This window comes from Cladophialophora carrionii, assembly GCF_000365165.1.
Source record: "Cladophialophora carrionii CBS 160.54 unplaced genomic scaffold supercont1.9, whole genome shotgun sequence".
NCBI classification, from domain to species: domain Eukaryota; kingdom Fungi; phylum Ascomycota; class Eurotiomycetes; order Chaetothyriales; family Herpotrichiellaceae; genus Cladophialophora; species Cladophialophora carrionii.
Window position 1 is genome coordinate 598,235 of NW_008481834.1, and position 26,045 is coordinate 624,279.

General features: G+C 53.4%; 12 protein-coding genes across 12 annotated transcripts; 4 read left to right on the forward strand and 8 right to left on the reverse strand.

Annotated features, from left to right (window-relative positions):
• Positions 1 to 3,381: 3,381 nt before the first annotated feature.
• G647_09296 (uncharacterized protein) lies at positions 3,382 to 4,632 on the reverse strand (the record flags this gene model as incomplete). Its single annotated transcript, XM_008733599.1, has 1 exon — positions 3,382 to 4,632. One exon carries the CDS (start codon positions 4,630 to 4,632, stop codon positions 3,382 to 3,384), a length of 1,251 nt encoding a protein of 416 aa, XP_008731821.1.
• A 576-nt stretch (positions 4,633 to 5,208) lies between these two features.
• G647_09297 (uncharacterized protein) lies at positions 5,209 to 7,201 on the reverse strand (the record flags this gene model as incomplete). The annotated part of the gene is made up of 2 exons (XM_008733600.1): positions 5,209 to 7,035; positions 7,145 to 7,201. The coding sequence occupies 2 exons, from the start codon at positions 7,199 to 7,201 to the stop codon at positions 5,209 to 5,211; spliced, it is 1,884 nt and encodes a 627-aa protein (XP_008731822.1).
• Positions 7,202 to 7,934: 733 nt separating this feature from the next.
• G647_09298 (uncharacterized protein) lies at positions 7,935 to 9,098 on the reverse strand (the record flags this gene model as incomplete). The annotated part of the gene is made up of 2 exons (XM_008733601.1): positions 7,935 to 9,032; positions 9,093 to 9,098. 2 exons carry the CDS (start codon positions 9,096 to 9,098, stop codon positions 7,935 to 7,937), a joined length of 1,104 nt encoding a protein of 367 aa, XP_008731823.1.
• A 1,046-nt stretch (positions 9,099 to 10,144) lies between these two features.
• On the reverse strand, positions 10,145 to 11,037 carry G647_09299 (uncharacterized protein; the record flags this gene model as incomplete). The annotated part of the gene is made up of 5 exons (XM_008733602.1): positions 10,145 to 10,174; positions 10,370 to 10,647; positions 10,755 to 10,872; positions 10,943 to 10,976; positions 11,027 to 11,037. The coding sequence occupies 5 exons, from the start codon at positions 11,035 to 11,037 to the stop codon at positions 10,145 to 10,147; spliced, it is 471 nt and encodes a 156-aa protein (XP_008731824.1).
• A 404-nt stretch (positions 11,038 to 11,441) lies between these two features.
• On the forward strand, positions 11,442 to 12,362 carry G647_09300 (uncharacterized protein; the record flags this gene model as incomplete). The annotated part of the gene is made up of 1 exon (XM_008733603.1): positions 11,442 to 12,362. One exon carries the CDS (start codon positions 11,442 to 11,444, stop codon positions 12,360 to 12,362), a length of 921 nt encoding a protein of 306 aa, XP_008731825.1.
• A 179-nt stretch (positions 12,363 to 12,541) lies between these two features.
• On the reverse strand, positions 12,542 to 13,591 carry G647_09301 (uncharacterized protein; the record flags this gene model as incomplete). Its single annotated transcript, XM_008733604.1, has 1 exon — positions 12,542 to 13,591. One exon carries the CDS (start codon positions 13,589 to 13,591, stop codon positions 12,542 to 12,544), a length of 1,050 nt encoding a protein of 349 aa, XP_008731826.1.
• Positions 13,592 to 14,035: 444 nt separating this feature from the next.
• On the reverse strand, positions 14,036 to 15,960 carry G647_09302 (uncharacterized protein; the record flags this gene model as incomplete). The annotated part of the gene is made up of 2 exons (XM_008733605.1): positions 14,036 to 15,834; positions 15,885 to 15,960. 2 exons carry the CDS (start codon positions 15,958 to 15,960, stop codon positions 14,036 to 14,038), a joined length of 1,875 nt encoding a protein of 624 aa, XP_008731827.1.
• Positions 15,961 to 16,593: 633 nt separating this feature from the next.
• G647_09303 (uncharacterized protein) lies at positions 16,594 to 17,601 on the reverse strand (the record flags this gene model as incomplete). The annotated part of the gene is made up of 2 exons (XM_008733606.1): positions 16,594 to 17,445; positions 17,512 to 17,601. 2 exons carry the CDS (start codon positions 17,599 to 17,601, stop codon positions 16,594 to 16,596), a joined length of 942 nt encoding a protein of 313 aa, XP_008731828.1.
• A 490-nt stretch (positions 17,602 to 18,091) lies between these two features.
• Positions 18,092 to 18,652, forward strand: G647_09304 (uncharacterized protein; the record flags this gene model as incomplete). The annotated part of the gene is made up of 3 exons (XM_008733607.1): positions 18,092 to 18,160; positions 18,218 to 18,358; positions 18,407 to 18,652. The coding sequence occupies 3 exons, from the start codon at positions 18,092 to 18,094 to the stop codon at positions 18,650 to 18,652; spliced, it is 456 nt and encodes a 151-aa protein (XP_008731829.1).
• A 742-nt stretch (positions 18,653 to 19,394) lies between these two features.
• Positions 19,395 to 21,945, forward strand: G647_09305 (uncharacterized protein; the record flags this gene model as incomplete). Its single annotated transcript, XM_008733608.1, has 2 exons — positions 19,395 to 20,644; positions 20,691 to 21,945. The coding sequence occupies 2 exons, from the start codon at positions 19,395 to 19,397 to the stop codon at positions 21,943 to 21,945; spliced, it is 2,505 nt and encodes an 834-aa protein (XP_008731830.1).
• A 655-nt stretch (positions 21,946 to 22,600) lies between these two features.
• Positions 22,601 to 24,208, forward strand: G647_09306 (uncharacterized protein; the record flags this gene model as incomplete). Its single annotated transcript, XM_008733609.1, has 4 exons — positions 22,601 to 22,896; positions 22,974 to 23,137; positions 23,192 to 23,715; positions 23,768 to 24,208. The coding sequence occupies 4 exons, from the start codon at positions 22,601 to 22,603 to the stop codon at positions 24,206 to 24,208; spliced, it is 1,425 nt and encodes a 474-aa protein (XP_008731831.1).
• Positions 24,209 to 24,383: 175 nt separating this feature from the next.
• On the reverse strand, positions 24,384 to 25,857 carry G647_09307 (uncharacterized protein; the record flags this gene model as incomplete). The annotated part of the gene is made up of 5 exons (XM_008733610.1): positions 24,384 to 24,676; positions 24,774 to 24,921; positions 25,014 to 25,174; positions 25,472 to 25,707; positions 25,832 to 25,857. 5 exons carry the CDS (start codon positions 25,855 to 25,857, stop codon positions 24,384 to 24,386), a joined length of 864 nt encoding a protein of 287 aa, XP_008731832.1.
• Positions 25,858 to 26,045: the final 188 nt, after the last annotated feature.

Sequence of the window (26,045 nt, forward strand, 5' to 3'; positions counted from 1 at the left end):
GAAGAGCGAGGCGGTGAAATTGAGTGCCTGTAGCTCCGCGTTGCTGATGAGCTCGAAGTAGATAAATGTGCCATTATATGTAGGCTGCACTTGCGTGCTTCAAGAACCGTAGATGAATGTAGATTGCATTCGTGGATGGCGCCCTCCCAAGCACCCAGAAGCGAACGTTGAAGGGTGGAACAGATGCCCCCTAGGCATCTGTCCCGATAGATTGTAGTTTGCGTAAATTGCAATGAGGTAGATTTCGGTGGAATAGATTGTTCAGATGATGGTCTCCCAAGCACCGGCTGAACGAGTGATGGTATGTTGGCGGTGTCTCTCAGCACCGTAGATTGTAGTAGATGGTAGTGTCAAATGGTATCCCCTCAAGCACCAAGTGAACGAGTGTGATCGTAGATTTGCACATGCCGCAGTGTCCTTTCAAACACCAAGTAACGAGTGTGATTGGGTAATGATACATGCCGATGGTGATCTCCCAAGCACCCTCGACAGCAGAAGTGGCTGGAGCCCACGACATCCGCCTGAGACCAATTGCTTATCATGTGGTCATTGTTGCTGGAGGTGGCGCGGTTGCCAAAGGTTGACTTGGTGCACTGCCGGCAAAGGGAAAGACAGTATCCGAATCCCCCGAGGGGACCGGTAGAGGCCAGACCCAGTGCCAACAGTGCACCGTTGAGTTTTGTCCAGGGTGCCCTCCTGGCTGGGAAGCTCGCTGGAAGTGTCTGACTGTTGGCTGGCCATTCCGATCCCCACCGGTGTTGTATGACTATTGACTTGCATACGCACGGCGATTACAGGATGAATGGCGAGTCAGCCGGATGTGTGTTTGTGCCCAGGGTGCCCGCCTGGCTGGGACGCTCGCTGGGATGGTCTGGGTTTTGAACTCGGGGCGCCCGCCTGGCTGGGAAGCTCGCCGAGATTGTCTCTGTGCTGGCTGGCCAATCCGCTCCCCACCAATATTGCATCGTGGCATGCTCATGGTGATTCCAGGATTGGAAGGCGGCCGTCCGATCCCCACCTTTATCGTATGTGGCAACACGCAACACACTTAGGGCGATTGCAGGATCGGGACGGTTTATCAGCCTGGTCCGCAGACCGCTGCTAAAAGCAGAGAAGGGAGAGGAGAGACAGAGAGAGAGAAGAGAGAAGAAGGGGGAGTGTGTGTGTGCCGGGAAAGGAATTCCGAGAACCATACCATACTTGCCATTGAGCCCTCAAGGACACCCCAGACCGTTCCCAATGACAGTACTAGCACCTGGGGACCTATGTTGAAGCTTACTGGCGAAGCAGAGGGTTTGCTCAACGGCTGCGATAGACAGTCCGGTCCCGACCACGGTGCCGACGGCACCCTGGCCAGCACCGGCGGAGCCGCTCGTCGTAGGCGCTATCGCACCCCTCCCGAACGATACCGTTGGCCCTGTCAATGGCCTTCGGGTCGACGAGATTGGATGCGAAGCCGACTCGCTGCCATCGCTCCTTCACCTGCCCGTTGGCAAGACGAAAGCGCAGCAACTTGCGCTCCGCTCGCACCGCGGGAGGCGCCTGTCACAGTACGTTAGCAATGCAATAAGGCAGGGACGGCGTGATACTTACCGGCACACAACACCCACAAGTGGGTGGACATGCCGTCCCGTCTTCCTCCTAGGAAGACGAGGACGGCTGCCACTCGAGATCCTCGTCGGTCTCGGCGGCGAAGTCCGACCCATACCCCCTCTGGGTGAGGCGGCGGTAGAGGGTGCGGAGGGAGTGAGGGATGAGGAGACGAGCCACCTTGGATGGCATGGTGGCTGTGAGAGAGGGGAGGGTTTCAAAGAGAAGTGGTCCTTGAAAATGGTTGTGTATGGGAGGACAACAACCTGCACTGGTGCAGGAGTTTTCTGTTCGTGAGTGTATGAAGAGGAAGAAGAAGAAAAGAGCAGCAGCTTGGGGGGAAGCCTGCCTTATGAGGGCGCGCCAGAGGCTGAGTGCTTCGCCGGACGTCTCCCAGCCCTCTCCCAGCCTTCGAAGGCCTCTGACGAGTGAGAGAAGCGTCCTGGTGTGCATGTGAGTGCCATGGCCAATCCCAGGCTCATCCATGAAGAGTGCGTTGACGCAGCCGACAAATGCTCCAACGCAGTGGAGAGAGACCCGCCATCCAGCCATGCCAAGGCTGATACGAGGTACTCGCCACGTAGTAGATACGGGGTACGTACGCGGTAGTGGTGGAGCGACCCACAGAATCTTTCAGCTCGTTGGGGCACGAGCGTCGTCCACCTTCCGCAGAGCCGGCTGTCTCAGCAGTTGCCGGTGTCGTTGTAACTCAAGGACATCCTCTCCAGCTGCCTCTTACCTGTGATAACCTCTTTGGCAACCAGAGCTGGAGCGGCAGCGTGAAAGTACTTACTTGCAGCACATGCCTTGGGTCATGGGAAGGCTGTAGATAAGCGAGAAACACTAGCGCCGATGCGAAGTTCGGTTGGCGGTTCCGATCGTCTCCACTAACTGCCAGCCACCCGCCCAACGTGCATGACAATTCTCCGACCCACAGACAGCGGCACCGAGTGGGCATCGCCACTTGACCATGAGCGCGGGACATCAGATCCGTGGTGCCTGTTGTCTGCTCTTCGACATGCACTGATACCCTCGCATGGTACCTCATAGGAGTATCGATACCTTACCTTCATGTTCTCGTCTGCAGCAAAAAGCATCTCGCAACACCCACAATAATCCGTACTCTTGATGGTCACAATGCTCGCATTGCATCCCAAGGGGGCTTTGCAGCCAAGGACCGCGGACAGGAATTCCCTCAGGTGGGCCTGAGGTGTGATCGACTGAGGCAATAGCTGCATTGGGAGGGAGGCAGGAAAGTACTGAAAAGTGCACAGTTCTTGCGAATGGTTCACAACCCAAGTGCACGGCCGTGGCGACTACTTGGCGGAATGGGTACTCCTGTGGGGGCCAGAAGCGACACTGTAGCAAGCAAATTTGTATGTGCTGCTCTTGGAGGTTGTAGCTAACGCGGCATATCGCGAGAGGGCGTAGGGAAAGAAATTGTGGTAGAGTAAGGGAGGAGGAGGAAGAAGGAGAAGGAATCCAGGAGGGATAGAGGGATGTGCTGATATATATACTTTGTGTGAGGTACTGCGGCAAGGGGTGACAGCTGGGTGATCAGGGGGTGGTCTGTGTGCTTGACTGTAGACATCGTGTATTGCACTCCGACGTACCGTAGAGGCCTTTGCAGCCAAAGGCTTTTGTTTGCAGTGCGAGGGTGGAATCATAGTAAGTAGGACAGTCTTCGAGGGCTTGAGCGACGAGACTCGCTTCAATAGGATGATATGATCATGCAAGACGTTACCCGCCTGATTCGTATGTTACTCTTTGATACCCGTCAACCCGCGCCACCTATTTCCTGAGCTCACTGGCCTTTGGCAAGATGCCCTGCTCCTCCAACTCGGTCAGAGTCTCATCAAATGCCGTCCAAGTATCCCGATAACCCTTCCATCCCAACCCTCTGGCTTTGCTCATGGTAGTCACGCAGGAATAACACCTGCCCAGCAAAAAGCCGATGAATACCCAGGTCGCATTATCCCATGTTTTCTGGTCCAAGCCAAACTTGTCTCGCAGCTCCTCCCATTTTTTCACGACTTCAGGTCTCTCTGCCCACTTGGCTATATCGATCTGCTGATGCAGATAGCTATGGTCATTCTTGATTTCCTCTGGGTCCAAACCGATTTTCTCCGCGTGATACCAGAGCGGTGGTGGCGTCGGCATGTCGACGTGTGAGGACTCGAAGTCCTTGTACTTGCCCTCCTTTGGAAACATGTTTTGGGGGATTTTGGCGCCGTATCGCTCAGCTAATCTTGGCCACAAGTTCTGCCAGCTCTCGGTGTCGCCGTTCACCACGTTGAAAGCTTGATTCCCGGCTTTGGGTTCCAACGCAGCCCATTCGACGAACTCTGCGTGGAGCTTCGCCGAGGTCCAGTTGTTGAACGCCATGTAGTTCTCTTTGCAGCCGGGAAACGCGAGTTCGTGGTCTGGGGACACTGATGAGTACACGCTGGCGTACAATCCCAGGGCAGTTGCCAGGTTCATGAAATTAGCTTGAGCGACCCCGATCACATCTTGAGGGTACGTCACCGCCCAGGTCCACATGTTCGCATCTGCTGCCGCAGCGGCGGACAAGCCCCGTTGTTGCTCATAGTAGAAGTTCGGTGGCCAGGGGTCACCTTCAAGCCAGGTATCTGTCTCGACCATTGGCATCTTCGGCACGCCAAGGTGGACGCCGTACTGCTTCAGCCCATTCACAAGAATGAATCGCTTCAGGTTCTTCAAGTACCCCAGGTCTCGCAAGGCGCCGATGAAGTTCTTGAGCATGGTTCCATTGATCTCCAGTGCCTTTCCTTCATCAGGGTCTGCTAGATACGCGCAAAAGAAGACATAGTCGACCTGGCCAACGTCCTTGAGATGAGACGCCATGTCTTTCGTACCGCCTTGGAGATCAATTGTTGCATGTTGGATCTTGGGATCATCGTGCGATGATTTCTGACTTCGGGAAAGGGTAATGATTCTGCTCCATTGGTCAGATTTGAGAAGTTGTTGCACGGTGGCTCGGCCTGTGATCCCCGAGGCGCCGGTGATGAGTGCTGTCGGCATGTTTAACTCGGTCCTTGTGCACCGTAGGAAAGCTAGTGTTATACGACGTGGGCAGGTGACTGTATTTATTGGTCGTGGTCGCTGGCTGCGTGCACTCTCGCGTTGGTCTTAGCTCTTGACTGAATTGAGCTGGTCTTACAGGCCGAGAATTGATGCCTGAAACCTCTCCAAGAGACGGCACTTTATGGAGGAATCACAGGGCTTGTAGATGCTTGAATGGCAATGACGTCCGCTCTAACGTCACGACCGGGAAAGGATATCCGGGGACAATCAGCGAGTGGAGAAGTTACCCACGATCAACCAGCCACACAGTATCTGTTGGCGTCGACAGAGAAGGGTGACATGACGAGATTTGGACAGTATTGGAACTCGAGATTGGAGCTCGATCTTGCCAATGGCCACGGCGGCTGTTTTGGTGGAAGCTGCCGCGGGCTGCGCGGAGGGAAGAAGTAGGCGTCAGCAAAAGCGGGCAGGACACCAGTTCCAATCCCCTGGGAGGAGTACGCAGGATATCCCATGAACTGGGCGCAATGATCAAGTACCGTAGCATTGCTTGGTATGTCGACGGCTCTCACCTCATACATCAAAAATCTCCCCGAATCCAACACCAACACCGGCCCGCCTCGCATCGACCAGATCTAATCGCCAGCCTGCCCATTGCTTCAAGCCCCTCTTGACCTCTCTGACATGCTCGACCATCTTGCGCGCTTCTTCTTCTCGCTGGGCGTGCGCAAAGGCGTTCTCATCGAAAGTATCATCATCGTCGAACTCCTGTAGCAAGGAATCGTTTCTCGGTCGATTCTGTTGCGTGCCCGGAGATGTCGTGCTCGCCCTGAACGCTGCAAGACCCGAATTCAGCACCTGCGCAAAGTTGGAATGTCTCTGCTGTGCATGCTGGTTTGCGAAGCTCCGTCGTCGACTGCTGGCGTTCCCGGAGCCTGTGAGGTCCACTTCGTCAAAGTCCTCTGCACCTGCTGGTTCAAGGGAAGTCCTCGACTCGCCTTCGTCGCCGCGAGGTTGCATTGCGATCCTCCTATCTCTCCACACACCCCGTCTCAGGTCGAATACTTCGCCTTCAAGCTCTCGGATCCGGCGTTCGAGCTTCTGTCGCTCTTCGTCTTCGAGTTCGTCAAGGCCGTCTCCGCCGGCGTCTCCACTCATGGCCCGTTTGTGCTTTTCTCTCAACCGCGCGTTCTCGCTTTCGGCCCTTTCGATCTTGGCACGAAGAGCGGGAACTTCTCTGGCAGACGCCTCAGCAGCGGCCAATTTGCTGGCATGCCTCGACTCGGCTTCTCTATGCAGCTTGTTCATCGCTTCGACCTTCTTATCCAGTTGTTCTGCTTTCTTCGCAAGCTCGTCTCTCTGTGCGGCAGCCTCTTGTAATTCTCGCTCGAGAGTCCGAATCTTGGTGTCCTTGCTTGTCCGCTCCGTGCCATCCAGCACCGCCTTTTCACTGGCTTTGGAGAGTGCCTTCTTGGTGTCTGACAGTTCGGTCTCCAGCCTGCCCAGTTTGGCTTCTGCGGAAGATAGAGAGGCTTGTAAAGCAGCAATCTGCTCGCCGTGCGTCTCACAGCCCTCTGTCTGGCTTGATAGCTGACTTCTCAACCGTGAAATCTCAAGCTGCATATCTGCAATAGTCGAGTCCTTCCGCTCCAGCTCACCCTTCAGCGTCCCAAGGTTGGCGTCATCCCCCGAGCTCTCCCTTCGTGACACCGTAGCCGTAGTGCTGGTCCGTCTCCGTAAGGTCTCAATCTCAGCCCTCAGCCGTCGAATCTCACCATCAGCGTCATTCCCTACAGACTTTGTAGCATTCTCTTCTCTCAGCTCCTCCAGCTCCTCTTCTACCCTCCGCCATCGCTTCTCATGTTCTTCGGACTCTCTTGCCAGCCGTTTGTTCTCTCTTTCCAGCTCTTCAATCCTGCTCATCGGGTTGCCTGACAGGGCAGCCGGACTCAGCGGGCCACTGTCTCGGAAACTCGTGCTGCGGATCTTACTCTGGAGGGACACGCTAGGTTGACGGCCCAGATGCCGGGCGCCCACGCCCTTTGTAGTGGAGGATTGTTCTTGGTCCGTCGCTGCAGGAGAGGTCGTCGTAGGGGAGAGAACGGTCTCCGACATCGCAGCGTTGGATACTTCTTCTTCATCAGCATCGAGTGGTGCTGCGGTTCCCTCGTTCCCATCGTGCTCTTTCGAGTCTGCTTCGGTTGCGTCAACTGCGCCTGCTGCGCCTGAGGCGTCCTCTCTTGAAGCGTCCTTATCATCAGGCTCAACCTGGGCTTCGGCTTCTGTCCCATCCTCGCCATCATAATCCTTTTTGGGCGCATCCTTTCCTTTGTTGACAGCAGTGGATTTCTCCCCAGCACCTCCGGCGGCCGCTTTCTTCTTTTTCTGTAACGCCGCGACCTGTCGCGTACGGAACATACCAGTTAGCAGGGTGATTTCTAAATGATTCTCTGAAGCACGGGGCACGGTAAAGGCTGTATAATAGTCTGCGCCGGAGTAATTGGCTTACCCTCTTCTTTGCGGCCGCGAGCTTCTCGGCTTTCTCTCTGTCCTCCTTTTCACCCATATTGGGTTCCTCTGTTACAACGCTCGACGAGATATGAGGAGTCTGTCGTGGAATGGAATAGCTGACGGAGGTAGGGAAGACCTGCAAGTGGGATGACGGGTGTCGGTGGTTACACAGTGATGTTGGATGGTGAGCCTGCCCATTGAGCGTCGATGGGGAGACGTGGTGCGTATTGACGCGACTCTAGCGGCTGGACGGAGGATGCTGGGGTCTCCCCATAGGGGTCCGGTCAGCACCAGGAGGATTACAGATTATTAGTCGTGGAACCGGGCGATGGTACCAACGAGGCTTCAACGAAAATGATTTCTAGCTTCATACAGAGTGAAGGCTGCCTACTGAGTATGAACTGGTATTTTCTGTTGGTTGCATTGACAACCGCCACCATACTTGGTCAAACGTGATCACAAACACCCTCCGGAGTAGCCAGGAGGACTACCCAATGCCCGACTCCCCTGCTTTCCCTCTCGAGGCCTGGTACGCCCAAAAGCAGCATTATTCCAGTCGCTATCCCAGCAGGCTTTCGTCAGAGGCCGCTCCCACCGGCCTTGCTGAAAACGCCATGCTCTGTAGGGGTATCATTAGTAGTACAAACACCATCATTGCCCCTTGATCATTCTCATCCCGTTCAAAAATCCATCGTCAAACTCATACATAACTAAAGGAGTGTACGTTCCAAGGCAGTACAGTGGTTTTGGGCGAAGAGGTAGCGAGGTTTCCGCAAGAGAAGAACGTCTCAAACTTCCAGAGGACCTACTACCTCTTCGCTTAGACCCCGCGCAGTGCTTTTACTCTGACTTCTTGCACTGCGTACATCCTCGTCACTCAGAATGTAATTGTCGTGCTCGTCAACGACCGGCCGTGCAGGTGGCCCAAACTGCTCGTCATCAGTCCGAGACTCTTGCTCTTCGGATGAGCTCTTCAACTCCAGCGGCTGAATTTTCATCGCCACCTCGTCGGTTTCAACCGAGACCATAGGCGTGTCCATGGGGTCGTACTCGGGGTCACCCCGGACCTCGACGTCGTCTCGATCACCGAGCCAGTATTTTGCCCTCTTGGAAGCGCCCAAGTCTGGTGTAAGCCAGCCATCAGCATCCTCGTCCGCGAATCGCTTGGATTTGATTGGTGTCTTGAGGGCATCGATCGTCGGCACGGCCAACACACTGATGCCTCTTAGGTACAAGTAGCAGACTCTCTTCCTCGCTTTGTTGAAGAAGAAGTAGTTCATCGACCATATCGAGCCTTCATCGTCGTCCTCGAATGGGTCGATATCTTCAGGTGCATAGCGGTACACTGCGCATTCACGCAAGCTCATCTGCTGGTCAATAAGTCTCCACATCGCAGGGCCCCAATAAGGCTGTTCAGCTGAGACCCCACCAGAGTCCTTCGCAAAAGTGCTGGAAGGCCTCGGGCGGAGATTGTACATTGTCGTGTCAATCGTGTTCAAGACATGCCGTAAGCTCTTTTCCCGTTTGAAATCCGTCGGTCGCAGCACATGTGAGAAGTCATAATGCGGGTGACTGGCGTTCAGGGTCGCAATGAGATACGCATATGTTCTTCTCGAGCTGATCATTCCCAGATTCCCGAACGGACTGCTTCGGCTCAAGTTCAGGGACGAGGCCACCATGTGCTTCTGTGGCGGTGAAAGGGACTTGGAGAATTGGAGGTTGGACTTGTATTGCGCTTCAAGGCCATTCTCAATGTTCTTGTATAGTTTTTTATCCCCTCCTGCTGCCTTGGTGGTGTATAGATCGCACCCTCCGACAACGTGCAGGTCCGGAGTACTGAAATTCAGGGAGGAAGTGACAGTGTCAAGATCGCGATTCGGCATAAACTGAAGAGGAGAATTAGAACCGCCCAAGGAAAATGATGGTTGGAGATGATGGTGGCTTACCTTCATATTGACGGTCTCGGGTTGGGCGGGTGTCAGACTGACTGTCGCATTGGAAGTAGGGTCGATCTGGATCGGTAGTGATGGTTCGTCCGAGGACTTAATATGACACGATTTTGCGACGAGCGCAGCGCGTTGACGACCGAGACCACCGGCTTCGGCGTGAGTGATGGGTGTCAAGTGAGGTTGTCGACCTGATCGGACTATGCGACCGCAAAACAAGAGATGATCCGGGCTGGCTGCAGAGACAGCTCTCGGCGATGCGAATAGCTAGACGATAATCGCCTAGCAGGTCAGAGTATAGTGATACGTTTCCATTGTATAGTTGTTGATGAGCGATGCGAGATGAAGTGAGGTGATGTTGGAAGTTGGACGACGTGGAGGCCGCGAGCGGAGAACAACAGGAATCCGGAGCGCAAGTTGCCAGCTGCGGCGCGGGCTGAGCATCACGTGCACCATGTAAATCGACCAATCTCAGCTGACCCCACCAGCACATGCGCAAGCGAGAGCAGACACTCGTTTCGCCGGCAGACTTACAGCGGTTCGAAGTAGGCGACAAGGTATAGCAATGAAGTCAACTGTAGCTTAGACGTCTGAACCATGTGCGAGAGACTCCCGTTCTGAGACGACCACGGACGGCATGAGGTAATTGCTGTGTGTGTTAGCCAGTCAGTCGGGGACATTGGTCTTAACTGTTTCCATTGCTCATCACCTGGTGCTCCATACATGATACGCTTCTGTTGCACATGGCAGCCAGAACACGAGAGACCTTGTTTGCAAGGTCCATGCATCCTCCATTGGGTATCACTGACCCTGACGCCTCCAACTCCATGCTCCAGAAAAATACGTGTTGGGTGCGCTCAAACCAGGCCGCCCCTTTTCAGTGCTTCTTCGGTGCTCTGCAAAAGACAAGTTCGTTAATCAAGCTGTGATCTCACGGTCTGGGTGAAGTTCTAGAAGCAAATCGCGGCACAGTGCTTGCTTCGGTCGACATTCCTCCGCAAATGGATGTGGATGAACAGCGCCTAGAACGTCTCCGCCTTCGGCATCATGTTCTACATGATTTTGGTGACTTCATCCTCAACCTAGACCGACGTCGGACAAGACTATTAGCGTCGAGTGACAAGAGAGGAAAACGAGATGAGGGCATCCCAGAGGGCATGACATACAAATGGGCCTGGGATTGCAGCACGGAAGGCTGGCTGGTTCTGTGCCTCATCCCGGTGAAAGGGAGGGAATCACGGAAGAGGAGGAATGGAAATTGATCAAGCACGACTTACCTCCATCTCTTCGAGGCTGTCTTCCTGGCTTATGCATCTCAGGACGTTTTTCTTACTGCTCTCTTGCAGCTCGCCAGCCAGTAGTAGTTCGTCCAGTATAAAATACGCCTTTTGGAAGTTGAAGATGATATCTAACTCGCACACATTCCCGTAGTATTTGTCCATTTGTTCGACGTAACGATGTACGATCTCGAGGGTGATCAACTCGTTGTCAGTGGAGTCGCAACCAGCAATGAAGAAGAGAGATGCATAGCGGCGGTAGACGATCTTGGTGTCTGCTCGGTTGTAGAGCCCATGTCAGCGCAAGAGTAACAATGAAGAATGCGAAGGACGATAGGCGAGAGCTGAGCAGCCAGGTAGTTGACTGCGATGGGGACGTCCGCACCCTTGTATTCGAGAAAGTTGCACATTCGAGTTCGACGAGCGAGCACAAGTTGAGTAACATCTTTAATGATTTTCGCCTTCTCTTTGGGCGAAAGGGTGGAGAACCATTTTGCTAGTCTCTGAAACAATATACAGGTCGAGGTCAGCGCAATGGAACATGGTGCGGCCTGTCGGAGAGGTTGAGCATACCACTTTGCCCTGACGGGAGAGCAAGACGAGGTATCTATCACAAGTCAGTGCATCGACTCAAAGCATGTTCCGCTCTAGGCTCACTTGATGGCCATCTTGCGAATGTCAGATCATTATGGGCGCGAAGACTGTCAACCTGCGGATCGGAAATTGTTCAAATGGGCCTCGCAGGAAAATTGGTGTTCAATTCATCGCCCGCCGCTTTAGAAGCCCTCCCACAATGCCAAGCCGGAGCGCATCATCTTCCACTCACTTGCGGTTTGGGTGTCTGCCCCTCGTTGGCAACAATACACTCGACTCACATTGCGACCGCACGCGCTTCCGGAAGAGAAACCATATCGCTGATCGCTTGGACTTATTGATGGCCTCTCCTGTGTCACATATTCGATAATTGAAACGAACATTCTCCAACATGAAGTTGGTATTATCAACGTCGTATGCATTGCTCTGGAGAACCATCTCACATGACCAGTGATTGCTGATCTCGTTCAGCAACTTAATGTGCTCGGGACAATCAGTCGTACGGCGGCCACTATTCTCAAAGTCCAATGTCGAACTCATAAACTCTCTCCGCGCCAACTTTGCTTCCTTCCAACACCATTCCTCCAGTAGCACGACCCCCGAGTCCCCATACCCTGTATGGACGACGCAAGAAGGCGACACCCTCTACGTGCCCTCATGGCGTCCGACACCGCTCACAGAGCCGCGAGAGTCGTACGATGTGACCTGCAAACTGTTCTTCCTGCCTGGCATTCCGAGTAACCGCCGGTGTCGGCATACCAAAGAGGCGATCGATCTAGTGTTAAAAGAGCTGGGCATCGACCGCATCGACCTGTTGATCGTGTCCTACCCGGGAGTGAGTTTTGACGCTGATGACGAAGAAGATATGTCTGCGGACGAAGACGAGAGCGCGGCCAGCGACGAGTCCGAAGGACTGGATGCACAAGTCAAGACCTGGCAAGTGCTGGAATCGTTGCATGAGCAGGGTATCATCTCACAACTCGGCCTTTCTGAGTTCAGCTCTGACCGACTGGCCAAATTCTTGCCGGAGGTCAAGGTTCGTCCGTCGGTCGATCAGATCAATGTCAAGGACTGTTGTGTCGTGCCCAAATCACTCATCATGTATGCCAAGGAGAACAAGATCGAGCTTCTTACGCATGCAGACTGTATGGACATCCTGCCACCTGGAACGACGCGAGAGTTGCTAGGCGCCGGAAAGGATGGTGCTGGCATCATTGCTGCCACGGCGGACGCTGGCTCTGAGGACCCCGGTCTGAAGGGTGACATCGAGCCCCAGTGGGTGATCAAGTATACCGCCGTGGTTAAGAACCGGGGCGTCATCGAGAACAAAGGCTACTTTGCCGTTGCACAGTTAGGTAGCTGCATCGAAGAGAAGCCAGTCGACGGAGGAGCGTCGTGACAACCGGCATTGCCAAGTATGATCTCTCACAGACTCAGCATGGCGTTTGGTCGGCTTAGCCAGGTATCTTTTCCTGGTCGCTGTATCCTTCCATGAAGCATCGTCGGAGCCGCGTGTAGTATTGTTCGGAGCGACACATTTGGCGTGGACTTCTCCCGGAAATCCTTCTTCTGATCCCTTCATCCAACCATACTTCTCTTTCTCCCTCTCAATCTGACCTCGTCCAGCCTCTTCAGCACAACATTGCTCCCCTTGAAACTGCCCCGATACCCCTCCTGGCCTTGTAGCACTTCAGCATCAAACCACCCTTCCTGTCGGGGATGTGTGGACCCAAACGCTCGTTCCAGAACATACAGATCCACGGCTCGGTCTTCGTCTTGCACGGACTGTGTGGCCAACCCAAAGTCGATGAGCACAATTTTGCCCGCCAGGTCCGGCGGTTCTGGCGTCGGCTCTGCATCTGCCTCCTCTCCTTTCGCGTGCTTGCCGTTGGTGAGTCCATTCTGCTGGTGGCCCTCGGCAAACGGTCGAATCATGATATTACTGCTCGTCAAATCCCCATGCACGACACCCCCCTTGGCGTGCATCGCGCCCACAGCCCGTCCGATCCGTCGTAGCAGCTTCTTCACCTCCTCCTCTTGCGTGGCAATGTCTTCCCGCACGCCCGGTGCGTCGTGATCCAGACTCTTGAACCACGCATCCCACTCCCTCAATAGCTCCTTCACGCTCTTGCCCTCGATCCACTCCATGAGTAACCATGCGCCCTGGCCTGCGCCCTGGCCGGCATCGCTCCTGGCGCCCCTCTGCTCGCCGCTCAGGCCTTTGACTTTCCTTGCCACATCCCATTCTAGGCTCAACACGGCGGGCACGGTAACTCCGCTGCCTGGGCCCAAGGCGCTCAACTTGACCAGGACCCTCGCTTCAGCAAGGACACGCTGCTTGGTCAGTCGCGCGTCGAGAGTCGGGTGACGATAGGCCTTTGAGGGACGGAACTTCAGCGCCGCGGGCGTGGAGGGGGAGAGGAAATGGGTGTGGTAAAGAAGGGCTTCGGCGCCCTGGGTGATCAGACTTGGTGGGGGTGATGTGTTTGTGAAGGGAGCGGGGAGGACGGTCCGCTGTTCTTGCAGGGCTGCGGACCGAAGGGGGAGGACATTTTCAGAATGTTGTGTATTCTGGGTGGTGACCGGAGGAGGGTCGCTTGGAGTCGATTGCGAGTTGGTGGTTAGCATTGTCGAATCGAGCCGCTTGCTGTGCACACTGGGCAAAGTTGAGCAGTCATAATCCGACCATGAGATACCCAAGCGTTTTTAAGACCGATCGATCATTACACCTGCGTCTGTCGTAGGCCACTCAGATTCCGGAAAGTCGTTATTTCACAAAGCATGTCTGCTCATGAGCGCCAAGCAGCCCAAATGCAACTGTGGTTCTTGTAACCGAGACTTATCCGGCGATCTTGTAAATCCTGCCTGAGGTTGCCCAGAGTGTGATTCTTGTTTTTGGAGAAGACGGTGGTTCTGCACAATCCCCGAGCACGGCGTGCGTTCTGGGCAGACAATTGAATGGCAACTAAATGGCTATGGCTGCTACTATTGTGGACTTGCGTTTGAGAAGGGGCCTCCATGTTTGATAACCACCAGGGAAGAATCGCATTCTGCGGATGCCTGGGTCAGTCGTTACGACCTCTCTCCTCCATCTGCCTCTGGACTAAGCGCTCTCACGAGGCGGTGCAACTCATCAATCTGCTCCTTGAGCTGCCTGATCTCCACCACATCGGCGTCCACCTCGACTATAGGCCTGGTGGACTGGACCTTCTTATTCCAGCCTTCCGACTCAAAATCCAGGTCGCCAGCCATTTCCTCCCACTCTTCGATGGTATCGTCGTCCTCCTCGCCCCTCGAACGATTGCTTCTGACAGAGCGGGCGTCGATGGCTTCCAAAGCAGCTGTGACCAGAAGCACAGGGAAGTAGATGACACCCATGACATAGTTGTTCAACCTCTCGTAGCGATGAGAGTCCATCCACCACTCGAACGGTACGATCAGGAACAATAGTTCGATCAGGTTGAATGGCGCGATGAAGACATTCTCGTCAGGTGCACGGACAAACTGTAATGTCTTTTGGGCGAACATGGCCATGTACTCATCGATGGCATTCTCCGTGACATCCTCGTATGCACTGTTGTATAGCGCAATCAGGATGTTGAGGAGGATAACCATGACCACAAACGTGAAGAGGTAGTACAGAATGAGACCAAAGGGGTGGGCGTAGTTGTCGAAGCCGTCAAATTCAGGGGATTGCATGACGGCATTGGCCATTGCGGTAATGATGAAGGAGGTGATGCTAGCGTTTCCTTCCACCTGGTTCAGGCCGATGAAGGCTTGGAGGAAGCCGACGCAGACAACAACTAGGAGGGCGAAGAAGATGAGCGATTCCCGCATCATGACCTTCAAGACCACGAGCATGGCGCCGAAGAAGCGGAAAGTGTCCAGATACAAGAGAAGTCGGCCCCAGAACATAGGCGCAGCGACACAGAAAAGATGGTATCCCAAAGCGTTGAGTTTGCGGCGTTTCTCGTCGTCTTCGTCGGGAGAGTGCGCGAGAGCAGTCATACGAATGACGAAGGAGGCTGTCAACAGAGCGTACAGACAGTTGTTGAAGGCATTCCAGAACCCAAGATACCAGATGCCGACTTTCCAGAACTTGGCAACTTCGTCACAGATAAAGCCCAAGGTCATCAGGTAGAGAATCCCTTCGACAACGTCCAAGTCGCCGTCTTCGTTGACGGTGTTAACGGCGGCGGTGTACAGGGCCAGGTAAATGACGGAGATGGAGATCTGGACAACGTTCTGATACAGAGGTGTACGCATTCGATCGGGATTTAGATGAGCCCAGTAGTTGGTGTTGTCTCGCTCCTTGTAAAAAATGAAGCTTCCCGGGTCGAGATCGTCTTGGTGAATCCAGCCTCTCCAGAGATACTTGATGCATTTCTGATAACCTGAAGAGCCGATGACGATCAGACAATGTAAGTCGACTGCTCTTTCAATCGCGTTGGCCGGCACGGTTTCCTCATCTTTCCGTACGACTGAGTAGCGCTTGAGCAGGACCTCTTGCATAAGATATTCCTGATCTTCCTCGCCCTCAATGATGTGCTTGGCGATCATCTCGCATGCCGTTGCCCGGACATTGTGTAAGTCGGCGTCCCATAGCTCCAGATTGGCTTGTCTGTTGAACCATCTCTTGCAGACCAACAAGCAGTACACCACACATGACGCGTAGTCCTTTCCTCCTGCTTCTTTTGCGGTCCGCACAACCTTCTGGGTAATGACGGGACTGTTGGCGGCGATGACCTTGTCTTCAGGTATCTCAAAGGGAATGACTTCTTCGATCTGATACTTCAATCGAAGGGCGACTTTGGTAACCTCCTTTGCGGGGAAGGCAGATGGTGGGATTTCATGGGTATGAGACGGAAGCACTATTCGTCGTTAGAAGCATCTGGAAAAAGCCAAGGGGCGTGTGGTGTACATCTGCGCATCTCATCGCGAAAGTGAGGCGCATCTCTCTCACGCGTCGCTCCCCAGAGCTTCGTCCATTTGACCATTGTTGATATGACGTAAGCGGTCGCCGATTCCTAGCTGGAGAGTTTCCAGCAAGCAAGCAGCCAGTGTCGACAGATCGACGAGGGAATGTCGAGGTCTTGGCCCAATAACTAGGAGATGAACAACCGACAAAAGAGATGGTGAGAAACAGAAGAGAAGCTAATAGCTGCAAGGTCTCAAGTAGCTTTTCCTCTTCTTGTGATGTATTGAGTTTCTGTCTGGAGCTCAAAATCAGGTTCTCAGCAAACCCCCGCATCAAGCTAAGCGAGGAGTTTTTTAGGCGCTTGCTTAATTTCGCAGTGTGCGTTCCTCGAACCCTGGCTGCACCAGCCTCACTAATGCCTGGAAAACCCCCCGCTTCAAAGCCAGTTCTCACGACTGGCGTCGTAACAGCCCCGGGGATTCCGCTGGAGCTGATGGAAGGGCCGATAACCAGTCGCTCTGATCGCAGGAGGCGCAGACAAAGGCCCGCTTCTGAGCGTTGTCGTTCCGGGTATGAGACCAAGGCCGCGACTGAGTAGAATCCACCTGGTGCTCTTGTAAGCATCTAAAACAATGTTCCCAGGGATGTTCCTCCGTGGACAAGGATATCTGATGATCAACACACGGCTTTCGCGATCTTTGCAGATGTGCTTCTATGCAACTTCCGGGCCTTCGTCACTCTCGCTGATGTCCTCGTCGCCGCTGACCTCCTCATTCTCCTTCGCTCTTTTATCCATGAGAGCTTGCAGTTCGGCATCATCATGCTCGGTTACGGCTTTCGGTGGCATCTTGACCACACAGCCGCCTCCTGCCGCCTTGATGCTCTCGTCGATGTCTTGGATCGCTTGCTCCAGTAGCTGGATGCCCATCCCCTTGTCCAGACACTGGCTGGTTAAGACGTAGTGAGGTGGAGATACCAGCTTGACCTTGACTTGTGTATCCGGGGTATTCTTCGCCTCTGCTTTCCTCAGTGCTTCCTTCACAGCATCAATGCCGTCATACTTGAAGCATGTCACCTCGACGTCAGCTCGAACCTTTGTCGGATGAGGCATCAGCTTTTTGCTGATATACGATTGGAACTCCTCCTTGACAACCTCATTGGGGAATGTGACGTCGTTCCAAACGTCGGGATTCGTGATGGAAAGTTTGAACGCATCGTTTGCGTGGCCATATTTCCGGTTCAAAGGCCAACCGATATCTTCGTACAACTTGAGAATGGGTGTTTTCGTCTTTTCTGCCACGTGTCGCATGATCGAATGTACCGACTTGCTCTTATTGTACCGCTCTTCGCATCGCACAATGTCTTCTGCTGACACTCTCCGCTTGGACAGATCGATGTAGCCCTTCTCCTTGTCCACTCTCAGCACGACCACTACTTCATTGCGACCGATCCGGATGAGCTTCTGTATCGATCTGATACGTCTTCGGGAGAGTTCGGAGAGAAGAATCATGCCGTCGATGTTGTCGTATTCTAGCAGCTTGACGTAGGCGCCCATCTCTGCTATCTGTTTTGAGAACGGTCAGTCATTTCTTATGGACTTACTTCACCATGCCTAGAGTCGTCTCCTCACCTGCTTGACGTTCACCATGACAAAACTCTCAATCTCTGGATACTTCTCCTCATAGAACCGACAATTCGTCAAAGAATCTGGGTCCGACATCGTGGCAATGGTGATGCTGAGAGTCGACGGCGAATATCAATGACTTGAAATTTGCAAGCGCCCGGAACGTGAGCAGTTCGTGCGAGAACAAGGCAGAATGATAAGTGACTCAGTGCCACTTTCGGTCGCATGTGCAGTGGAGGGGATATTTCGCCCTCTGCGACGAACTTTTGGCGCCAAGCCGAGAAAGGATTAACTATCTTCCGATCTCCTCCCTAGGCTTAGTCATTCCTGCGAGATCCCTCATCAGCGGCTTTCCCGTGCCTGACCCGTCTCCGGTGTTAGCTCAATACATACAGCTACCGAGCTGCTGGAAATGGGTCAATGCAGCTAGACCAAGACGTGGTGGCCTTCAATGGAAAAAGAAGGTAGCATTCGCAGACAGCGGGATGCCGTTTGTCCGTGTTGAGATTGAGTCTATAAAGCGCTGAATGTTGGACTTCGAGCTTGTGAGTCCTGGACCCTTTCGTAATTACATTCAACCAGAATCATGGGCCAATCTCAAAGTCTATCTACAGAAGTCGAGATTCAGGCGACGCCGGACGTTGTTCGGACCATAGTACGTAGACACTCACCCATCCCCAAGAAGCCAACCGTGTCGCTAAGCAATTTACAGTTCTCTGACTTCCCTCGATACAAGGAGTGGTGCAAATGGACCATTGAACCCGTTGCATCAGGCAAGAAGGCATCCGAATTGAGGGCAAATGATCGCATCAAGGTCAATTTGGACGGAATGGCCTTCAGTCCGGTGGTGAAAGTGAGTCGCCAATGACTCCATTTATCCAACTCTTCTGAGCGTGTCAAGCAAAATTCAACAGACTGTTTCTCGTGGGAGGGATCACTGTATGGAATGTTCACAGGAAAGCATCAGTTCCATTTCTCTCCGAGCACGAAGAACCCAGGAGGTACAACGGCAGTGCAGGTAGAGGACTTCCAAGGACTATTGGCCTTTCTAATGGCACCAGGGTGGAGTTTCAGACAGAAGACTCTGGATAACTGGGATGCTTTCTTTGGGGATCTGAAAAAGGAAGCCGAGCAGACCTCACGATGAAACTGCATTCCCGGCTTGATACCTGTTATGCTAGACAGAACAAGCAGATGTGATTGAACTGTGACGTCCCTGGTGAGAACTTGTCAAGTAGAGAGGAGTATTAGGCACAAATGTAGCTGCTTAAATTACCGTCCTTTAATGGAAGGGTGGACGAAGTGCAGAGCTGCTGATTGTCGCTGGCCGGACACAGCGTATCTCGGCCGCGAGCACGTGGATGTAGCATTACCCCTTCCGAAGCGAATGGAAAGCTTTTGAGGAGACATAGGTATGTACTGTTAGGTGATTGTGGTAGTTATTTTTCGCGCCTGAAGGTTCCAAGCATTTGCTAAGCACTGCCTTGCACGTAGGTGGCACGCACCTTGAGGTGAGCCCGCGTCATTTGAAGTACTGTAAACCCCAGCGCCCTCGGTCATTCCATGACCAACCTGACGCAGCTGATTGGGATGTTCACGGGGAGATGCCGATGTACCGGAGCGGCGACGCTTTACATAAACGAACGGCTTCACACGCTTGCAGCCAGAGATTTCATTCGCGTGGGAGAGCCTCCCTAGTTTCTTCTACTTGTTCACATGGCCAGGGTCTTCCGGGCGTGCTAGAACTTTACACCTGCAGCAAGCTCTGTCTCTCTCGAACCTACTAGAGGTCGACGCTTTGGGACGGACTGAGCTGGAAAAACATCATGGAATTAAGATAGTGTCAATTATACTACTTGTCTTCACTACGCCCACGAACACTGGCCACGATGTCGGAACGACTGCCCTCTTCCAATGAGTCGCTAGATCCGCCGCCTAATCCTCGACGCCCCTCCCACCAGCGCAACCGATCCACGACTCAGCATGTGCCTATCAATCCCAGCCGGTTGCGGGAGACCACAATCATGTCTCCAGAGGAACGCATGGCAAGATCAAAATCGAGTGAAGAGGTGGACGAGAGGAATAGGCCCAAGCTCCCTCAGCCGGCAATGATAATGGACGAAAACACACCTCTCATTGCAGAGCCCGAACCGGTGCTGGACGAACAGGGGCATACCGTTCAAGGGCAGATCGATGAGCCATCCAACGACGGGGCTAATGCCCGGACTAGCTTGTTGGGCAATTACCACCACAGTCGCATTTGCGGGCGAAGCAACTGCAACCATGGCACCTTCTCTCCCCGAGCCCCTTCAATCGACAGCGAAAGAAGCACCATCAACTCGTTTGCCGCACCATACGCAGATGGTGTCGCCGAAGATGAAAGCACACAGGATCCAGTCCGTGGTTTACTGGGTGAGGCTATCACCGATTCCTTGACAAACAGCAAGAGCTTGAGCACTACACGATGGCTGGCCCGGAGGCACGGAATCAGAAGCCACAGATGGATGTACTTCTCCTATTATTTCCCCGTTATCAAGTGGGTTCCTCAGTACCGTTGGAGCTGGTTTCAGGGTGATCTGATCGCGGCCCTTACTATGGCCTCCTTCTATATTCCCATGTCACTGTCATATGCGTCGAATCTCGCCCACGTACCTCCCATCAACGGACTATATTCATTCGTCTTCAATCCGCTGATTTACGCTCTTCTTGGTTCTTGCCCACGGATGGTTGTGGGTCCGGAAGCAGCTGGCTCTCTGCTGGTCGGCCAAGTCGTGAAGACATGTATAGCGAAAGGAGAAGCTGGGGATGACGATGCCAAACTGAACGCTGAGATTGGCGGCGTCGTCACTGCGATAGCCGGAGCTGTCATTTTCACGGCGGGTCTCGCACGTCTCGGCTTTCTCGACAGTGTCCTCAGCCGACCCTTTCTACGGGGTTTTATTAGTGCTATCGGGTTTGTGATAATTGTTGACCAGTTGATTCCGGAATTGGGACTCTCTGAGGTTGCTAAAGAAAAGGGAGGAGTTGCACACGGCAGCAGTGCTCAAAAGATCATGTTTCTCTTCAAGAACATCCAGGAAACCCACACGTTGACGGCCGCAGTATCCCTGGGAGCATTTGTTGTCATCATGATATTCAGGTAAGCTGAGGATACGCCGTCGGGTTGGATCAAGCTGACGACCAAGATTTATGAAACAGCGACTGCAACCCAGGTACCCTTCGGTAGCATACTTTCCGGATCGCTTCATTATCGTTGCGCTTTCCGCGGTGTTTGCTTGGAGATTTAACTGGGACAGAAAAGGCCTCGACGTTCTCGGAGAGGTCAAGTCAGCAACTGGTGGCACTGGCATTCCGTTCCACTGGCCATTCCAATTTCGACACATGAAACATATCGACACCGCCTTGAGCACTTCGTTCTTGATTGCATTACTAGGGTTTTTTGAATCTTCCGTGGCAGCAAAAAGCTTGGGTGAAGGGGGTGGGCTGAAGCATATGAACCTGAGCGCCAACCGCGAATTGATCGCGCTGGGCACAGCGAATATTGTGGGCGGGTTCTTCATGGCTCTACCTGCATTTGGAGGCTATGGAAGAAGCAAAGTCAACGCTTCCACCGGTGGCACGACGCCAATGAGCAGCATTCTGTTGAGTCTTATCACGCTGCTATGCGTGCTCTTTGTGGTACCGTATTTCTACTACCTACCAAAAGGGGTTCTGTCAGCGATGGTCTCAGTCGTTGCGTATTCTCTCATTGAGGAATGCCCTCATGATATCAGGTTCTTCTTGAAAATCCGGGGTTGGACCGAGTTGTCATTGATGATCATTATCTTTGTGGCGACGGTGTTCTATTCCCTGTCAGTTGGAATGGCATTGGGTATCGGCCTCTCACTGTTAGCATTGATTCGGCACGCCACCAAACCCAGGATACAAATCCTCGGCAAAGTACCTGGCACGACAAACCAATTCGAAAACGCGGAGCTTACGCCAGAGAACATCGAGTATATCGAAGGTTGTCTGATCGTCAAGATACCAGAGCCGCTCACCTTTGCGAACACTGGCGAGCTGAAGAATCGTCTGAGACGGCTGGAGCAGTATGGCACGAACGCGGCCCATCCATCCTTACCGCGAGTGCGACACGAAGATAGTAACCGAAACATCATTTTCGACGTCCATGGAGTTACAACCATTGACGGCTCGGGAACCCAAGTCTTCACGGAAATCGTGCAGGAGTATGTGCAACGGGGCATCCGGGTCATCTTTTGCCGTCTCCCCCAGAGGAGAAGCAAGGTATTCAAGAGCTTCGAACGAAGTGGAATTGTAGAGTTGTGTGGTGGGAGAAGACATTTCGTGGGTAGCGTTGAGGAGGCGTTAAGATTGAGCGAGGCCGAGGACGTTGAAGAGTATTTCGACGACAGGCTGAATGGCCATCATCACCAGCATTGAGTCCGGCTGGAAGCTGTGCTGCTCTCAAGGTCAACAGGTGTTTTCAGCCAAAGCATCAATTGTTACAGCTTGAGACGCGGTCTTTCTTCACCACAACGACTGCACCGCAATTGCAATGATGAAAGGTTGGGATCCGTCTCAATGTCCTGCACGCTAGAACTTCACAGCAGCCGTAAGGGTGTCGGCTCGAGTAAGTGCAATTTCTCGAGGGTGGTGTGCGTGTCAACCGAAGAGGAAATTGAACGAAGCTGAGTCAAAGATGATCATGACTTGGATGTATTCTACCACTTTGTCTGGGCGTCCGACTTCTCATGAGCACGGCCGTGTCCCAACTTACAGCGATAGTCGAGTAAAACTGAAGGCGAAATAACGCTAGCTATAACATCAACAGAATATCTCTCGCCGTCAGAGCTTAAAGTGCCAGGCAAACATTGCCCTGGACCTTTCTACTTGATCAGTACTGAGGGTGGAATTACGTAGGCGAGCACTTCACTATTGCATCTGAAGTGCCCGACACCCCGCAGAGGCGCTCGAGGCTTTGCCCTGCCCGCCCCCGCCGCCTCGCTTCTTCGGTTAAACCATGCAAGTTCGGACTGGACGCTCGTGTCGAAAAGCTAAGGACCCATATCGGCTATCGTTCATTAATTTGTCCCACATGGCCTCAGTCGCCACAGCAGCGATCCTGTGTTGGAGTCTCATCACGACTTGCCTTTCGCAGCACACGTCTCCTGGCATTCATCTTCCGCTGTTCCGACGCGGCGGTCGATTCTCTCGCCATGAGCCCGCGAACCTCACTTACCTCACTCAGATCCTCAATGATGTCGAGGCGAAGTACGCGCGCACTTATCGTGCAGTGGAGGGAAATCGCCTTGTGCGCAGGTGGCGGCAGAGTACAGAGAAAGACGAGAATGATCCAGAGGTAATTGATGTTGCGGGACATGAGAACCGATGGTAAGCCACCTTTCCGCTCAAACACTCTTCACATCCTGCATGAGGAAGTGGCTGGATAGATGCGAATAGCGGCATAGGTTCACAATACTCGAGGTGGCCAATCCGAAGCAGACACTCGAGGTGGCCAATCCGAAGCAGACACTCGAGGTTGATATCGACATGCTGTCGCCGGATTTTTACACGGTCGTCACCTCGAGCGCGATGGGCATGGGCTATAATGCCTCTGCATCAGACAGTCACGGTTGGACCTGCACCGGTTTGTGAGTAATTGCAGAAAGTTTGACGCACAAGGTAGGTTTCAGTGACGATCGCGTGCACGCCATCTGCAAACGCTCCAGCGAAGAGTTCCATTTCTCCGGGATGTTCCCAGTCCGGCTCAACATGCCAATATGCGCGCCTTCGAAGTCGTCTCGACAGACACTGGCAATGTCGGGTACACTGCTCGGGCTTGGACCACATACAGAGTCCCTGGCTCGCCTGGCCTCGACTCCGTTCCTGACACAGTTGAAAGAGCGAGACCTGGCCGAAAACAGAATATGGTCTGCGACCCTGCTGGATTCTGAGACCGGGGTTCTTAGCCTCGGTGGCACCATCGCGAAGGAATTCGAGGAGGCCAAATTACGAGGGGAGATCGAGCTGAAGCACCTCGGAGACCCGCTGGCCACATCGCATTGGGTGGACGAGCAGGTGGACGCCCAATTGACGTTTCTTATACCGCCTGACGCCTCATGGGACAAACATTTCAAGTGGACTGAGGTGCAGGGGGCGGCGGGATGGTGGACAGCTCTGATGAAGGGTGTCTGGATCAACGGTGCAAAGGTATTACGGACGGCGTTTCTTGCAAATACCTCCTAACCTGGTTTATATTCAGGTCCTCAAAAATCAACCCTCCATCTTCGATCTCAACACGCCCTTTATCCTCGCACCACCAATCGCAGCCAAACGTTTCTACGATTCCATTGGAGGCACAAAGCGATTACCACCACCTTACGACAACTTCTTTGCCTTTCCGTGTCTGAACCGAGCAAATATCGCGCTTGAGATCGGTGGTTGGAACTTTCCTACTATGCATGGCGAGAGCACGTCGGCGGATGCACTGTACGGGCCTGCAGGCGGGAGGTTCAGCCTAGGCAAAGTGGCCGACGGGACAGGCTATTGCGTGGGCAGCCTGGTGGAAACGAGGATGGGGTTGAAAAAGCAATGGATGGAGAGCGGGATGAAGGATATGTGGGTGCTTGGAGAGCCTTTTTTCAGGGGTTTGGGAGTGGTGTTTGATGCGGACGAAGGGAGGGTGGGTGTACGGACTTATTGATGACATGCGGTCTGTATCCATCATGAGCGGCACGGAGGACATAGACAGAAGATGCACGGTTAAATGAACACTCTTAGGAAAGTGGACAACTGGCACGTGAGCGAAGAGCGTCTTCACATTCCACTCGCAATTACGGAGTAGACTCCTGCCCTTCCCACAATCTTGCTTACACAAGTCACTTACTCTCCTTGACAATTTGCTTCAACGTCTTCTCATATTCCTCGACCTCTTTGGCGCCGACAAGTGTAATGTCTCGCCTTTTCCCTTCAAACATGATGGTCGGGACGGCATCAACTCCGTTCCCGGCTTGCTGCCGAACCATATTCTTCACGTCCAACAGGCCGTCGGTCTTGTCTTCGATGAACGGCCTCGCTTCGCTTTCAGGGATTCCAGCGTCTGCGGTGGCTTTGAGTAGGGTCTCATCGGCCGACGGGTGTTTCTCGTTCTCGAAATATTGCGAGTACAGAGCTGAGCCGGATTTCGACAGACATGGTAAGCATATGTGCCAAAGACGATGCACTTGTTGTCGTGACGGCCGGACGAAGGCAGACGGCTTTGCACTTACAGTTTATAATCTTGTCGGCAACTTCCGGGCCTTTCTCTTCCTGGAAATGCTGGATGACACGGTGTGCGTCCATTGTGCTGGCCACAGTACCTCCAAACTTGAAGTTGATGCCAGCACTAGCACCATATGCAGACATCAATGCTATATACTACGGTGTGCTTAGCTCTTCGAGATGTATGTCTTGGATTGCCGGGACCGAAACAGTTGCAGAAAAGGCTGCCTTCGTGGAAAGTGCCTTACCATTTTCATCTTCTCCTCGGAGTCGCCATAGCGACTCTTCTTGTACCAGTCATACTTGCTTTCACCCTCTTTCGTGGCCTCGGGATACAGCTGGTATGGGAAGTACTTCACTGTGAAGGTGACATCTTTTGCTTCATCGCTTTCTCGAAACCGTCGGAGCGCTGTCAATGGTCAGGTGGACACTCATGTCAGACAACTGACGGAACGTTTCCCAGCAGCGATCCACTGCGGATCGCAAAGGGCAACAAACCTTCATCAAGGCTGCAGGCTCGTGGTTTTGCACGTCAGTTCCCACCTCAGCAGATGCTTTGCCAGGGCTGGGCTAGAGCAGCAAGGAGAACACTACCGTCTTTTCGCCAGGTATGTCTGTAATACTATCAGCTCGGTTGCCAACATGAACGACCAGCGCATTGCAATGCCAACTGAAATTCCAGGACCACGGTCGACGGATGTCTTACCCAAGGACAAATTGTATCCAAGGTGAAGGATATTTGTGCTTCGTACGTCATGGTCCGGTCGGCTCGCTTTCTGCAGGCTTCCGGCGGCTAGGGAGCAACAATCGGTGAACCAGAATACAACTGCAGCAGAGTTTTCAAAACGTGCACTTGAAAGAAACGACGGCAGCGACAGGTCCGCGCTATCGCCTTGAGCCCAGTCCGACGATGCCACAGAATTGTCTTCGGTGATGGCAGGCCTGTGCAGTCAGCGGTGTTGCAAACCATCTGACAGGCAACGGACTCGACGTCTAATTCTCGACCGAAGTGCAACCCCGCGATTTGGCTCAATCGACGCTCACTGGTCTGTCACCGATGGCTCACTTCAAGCTGACTGGTCTTTCATCCATCCGCGGTTTCAGCGATGCGGAGACTCAACAGTCACCACCGGGATCGCAGTCCGACTCCTGCAATCAACTGACCTCGCGAACCAGCTATCAAGTCGACAGCGCATGTGCAGCTTCCACCTGAAAAGATACTCCGTATTCAGCCAGAAAAAGTGTCGGCTCAAGGCTATTGGCTGCGCCACCAACGAAGC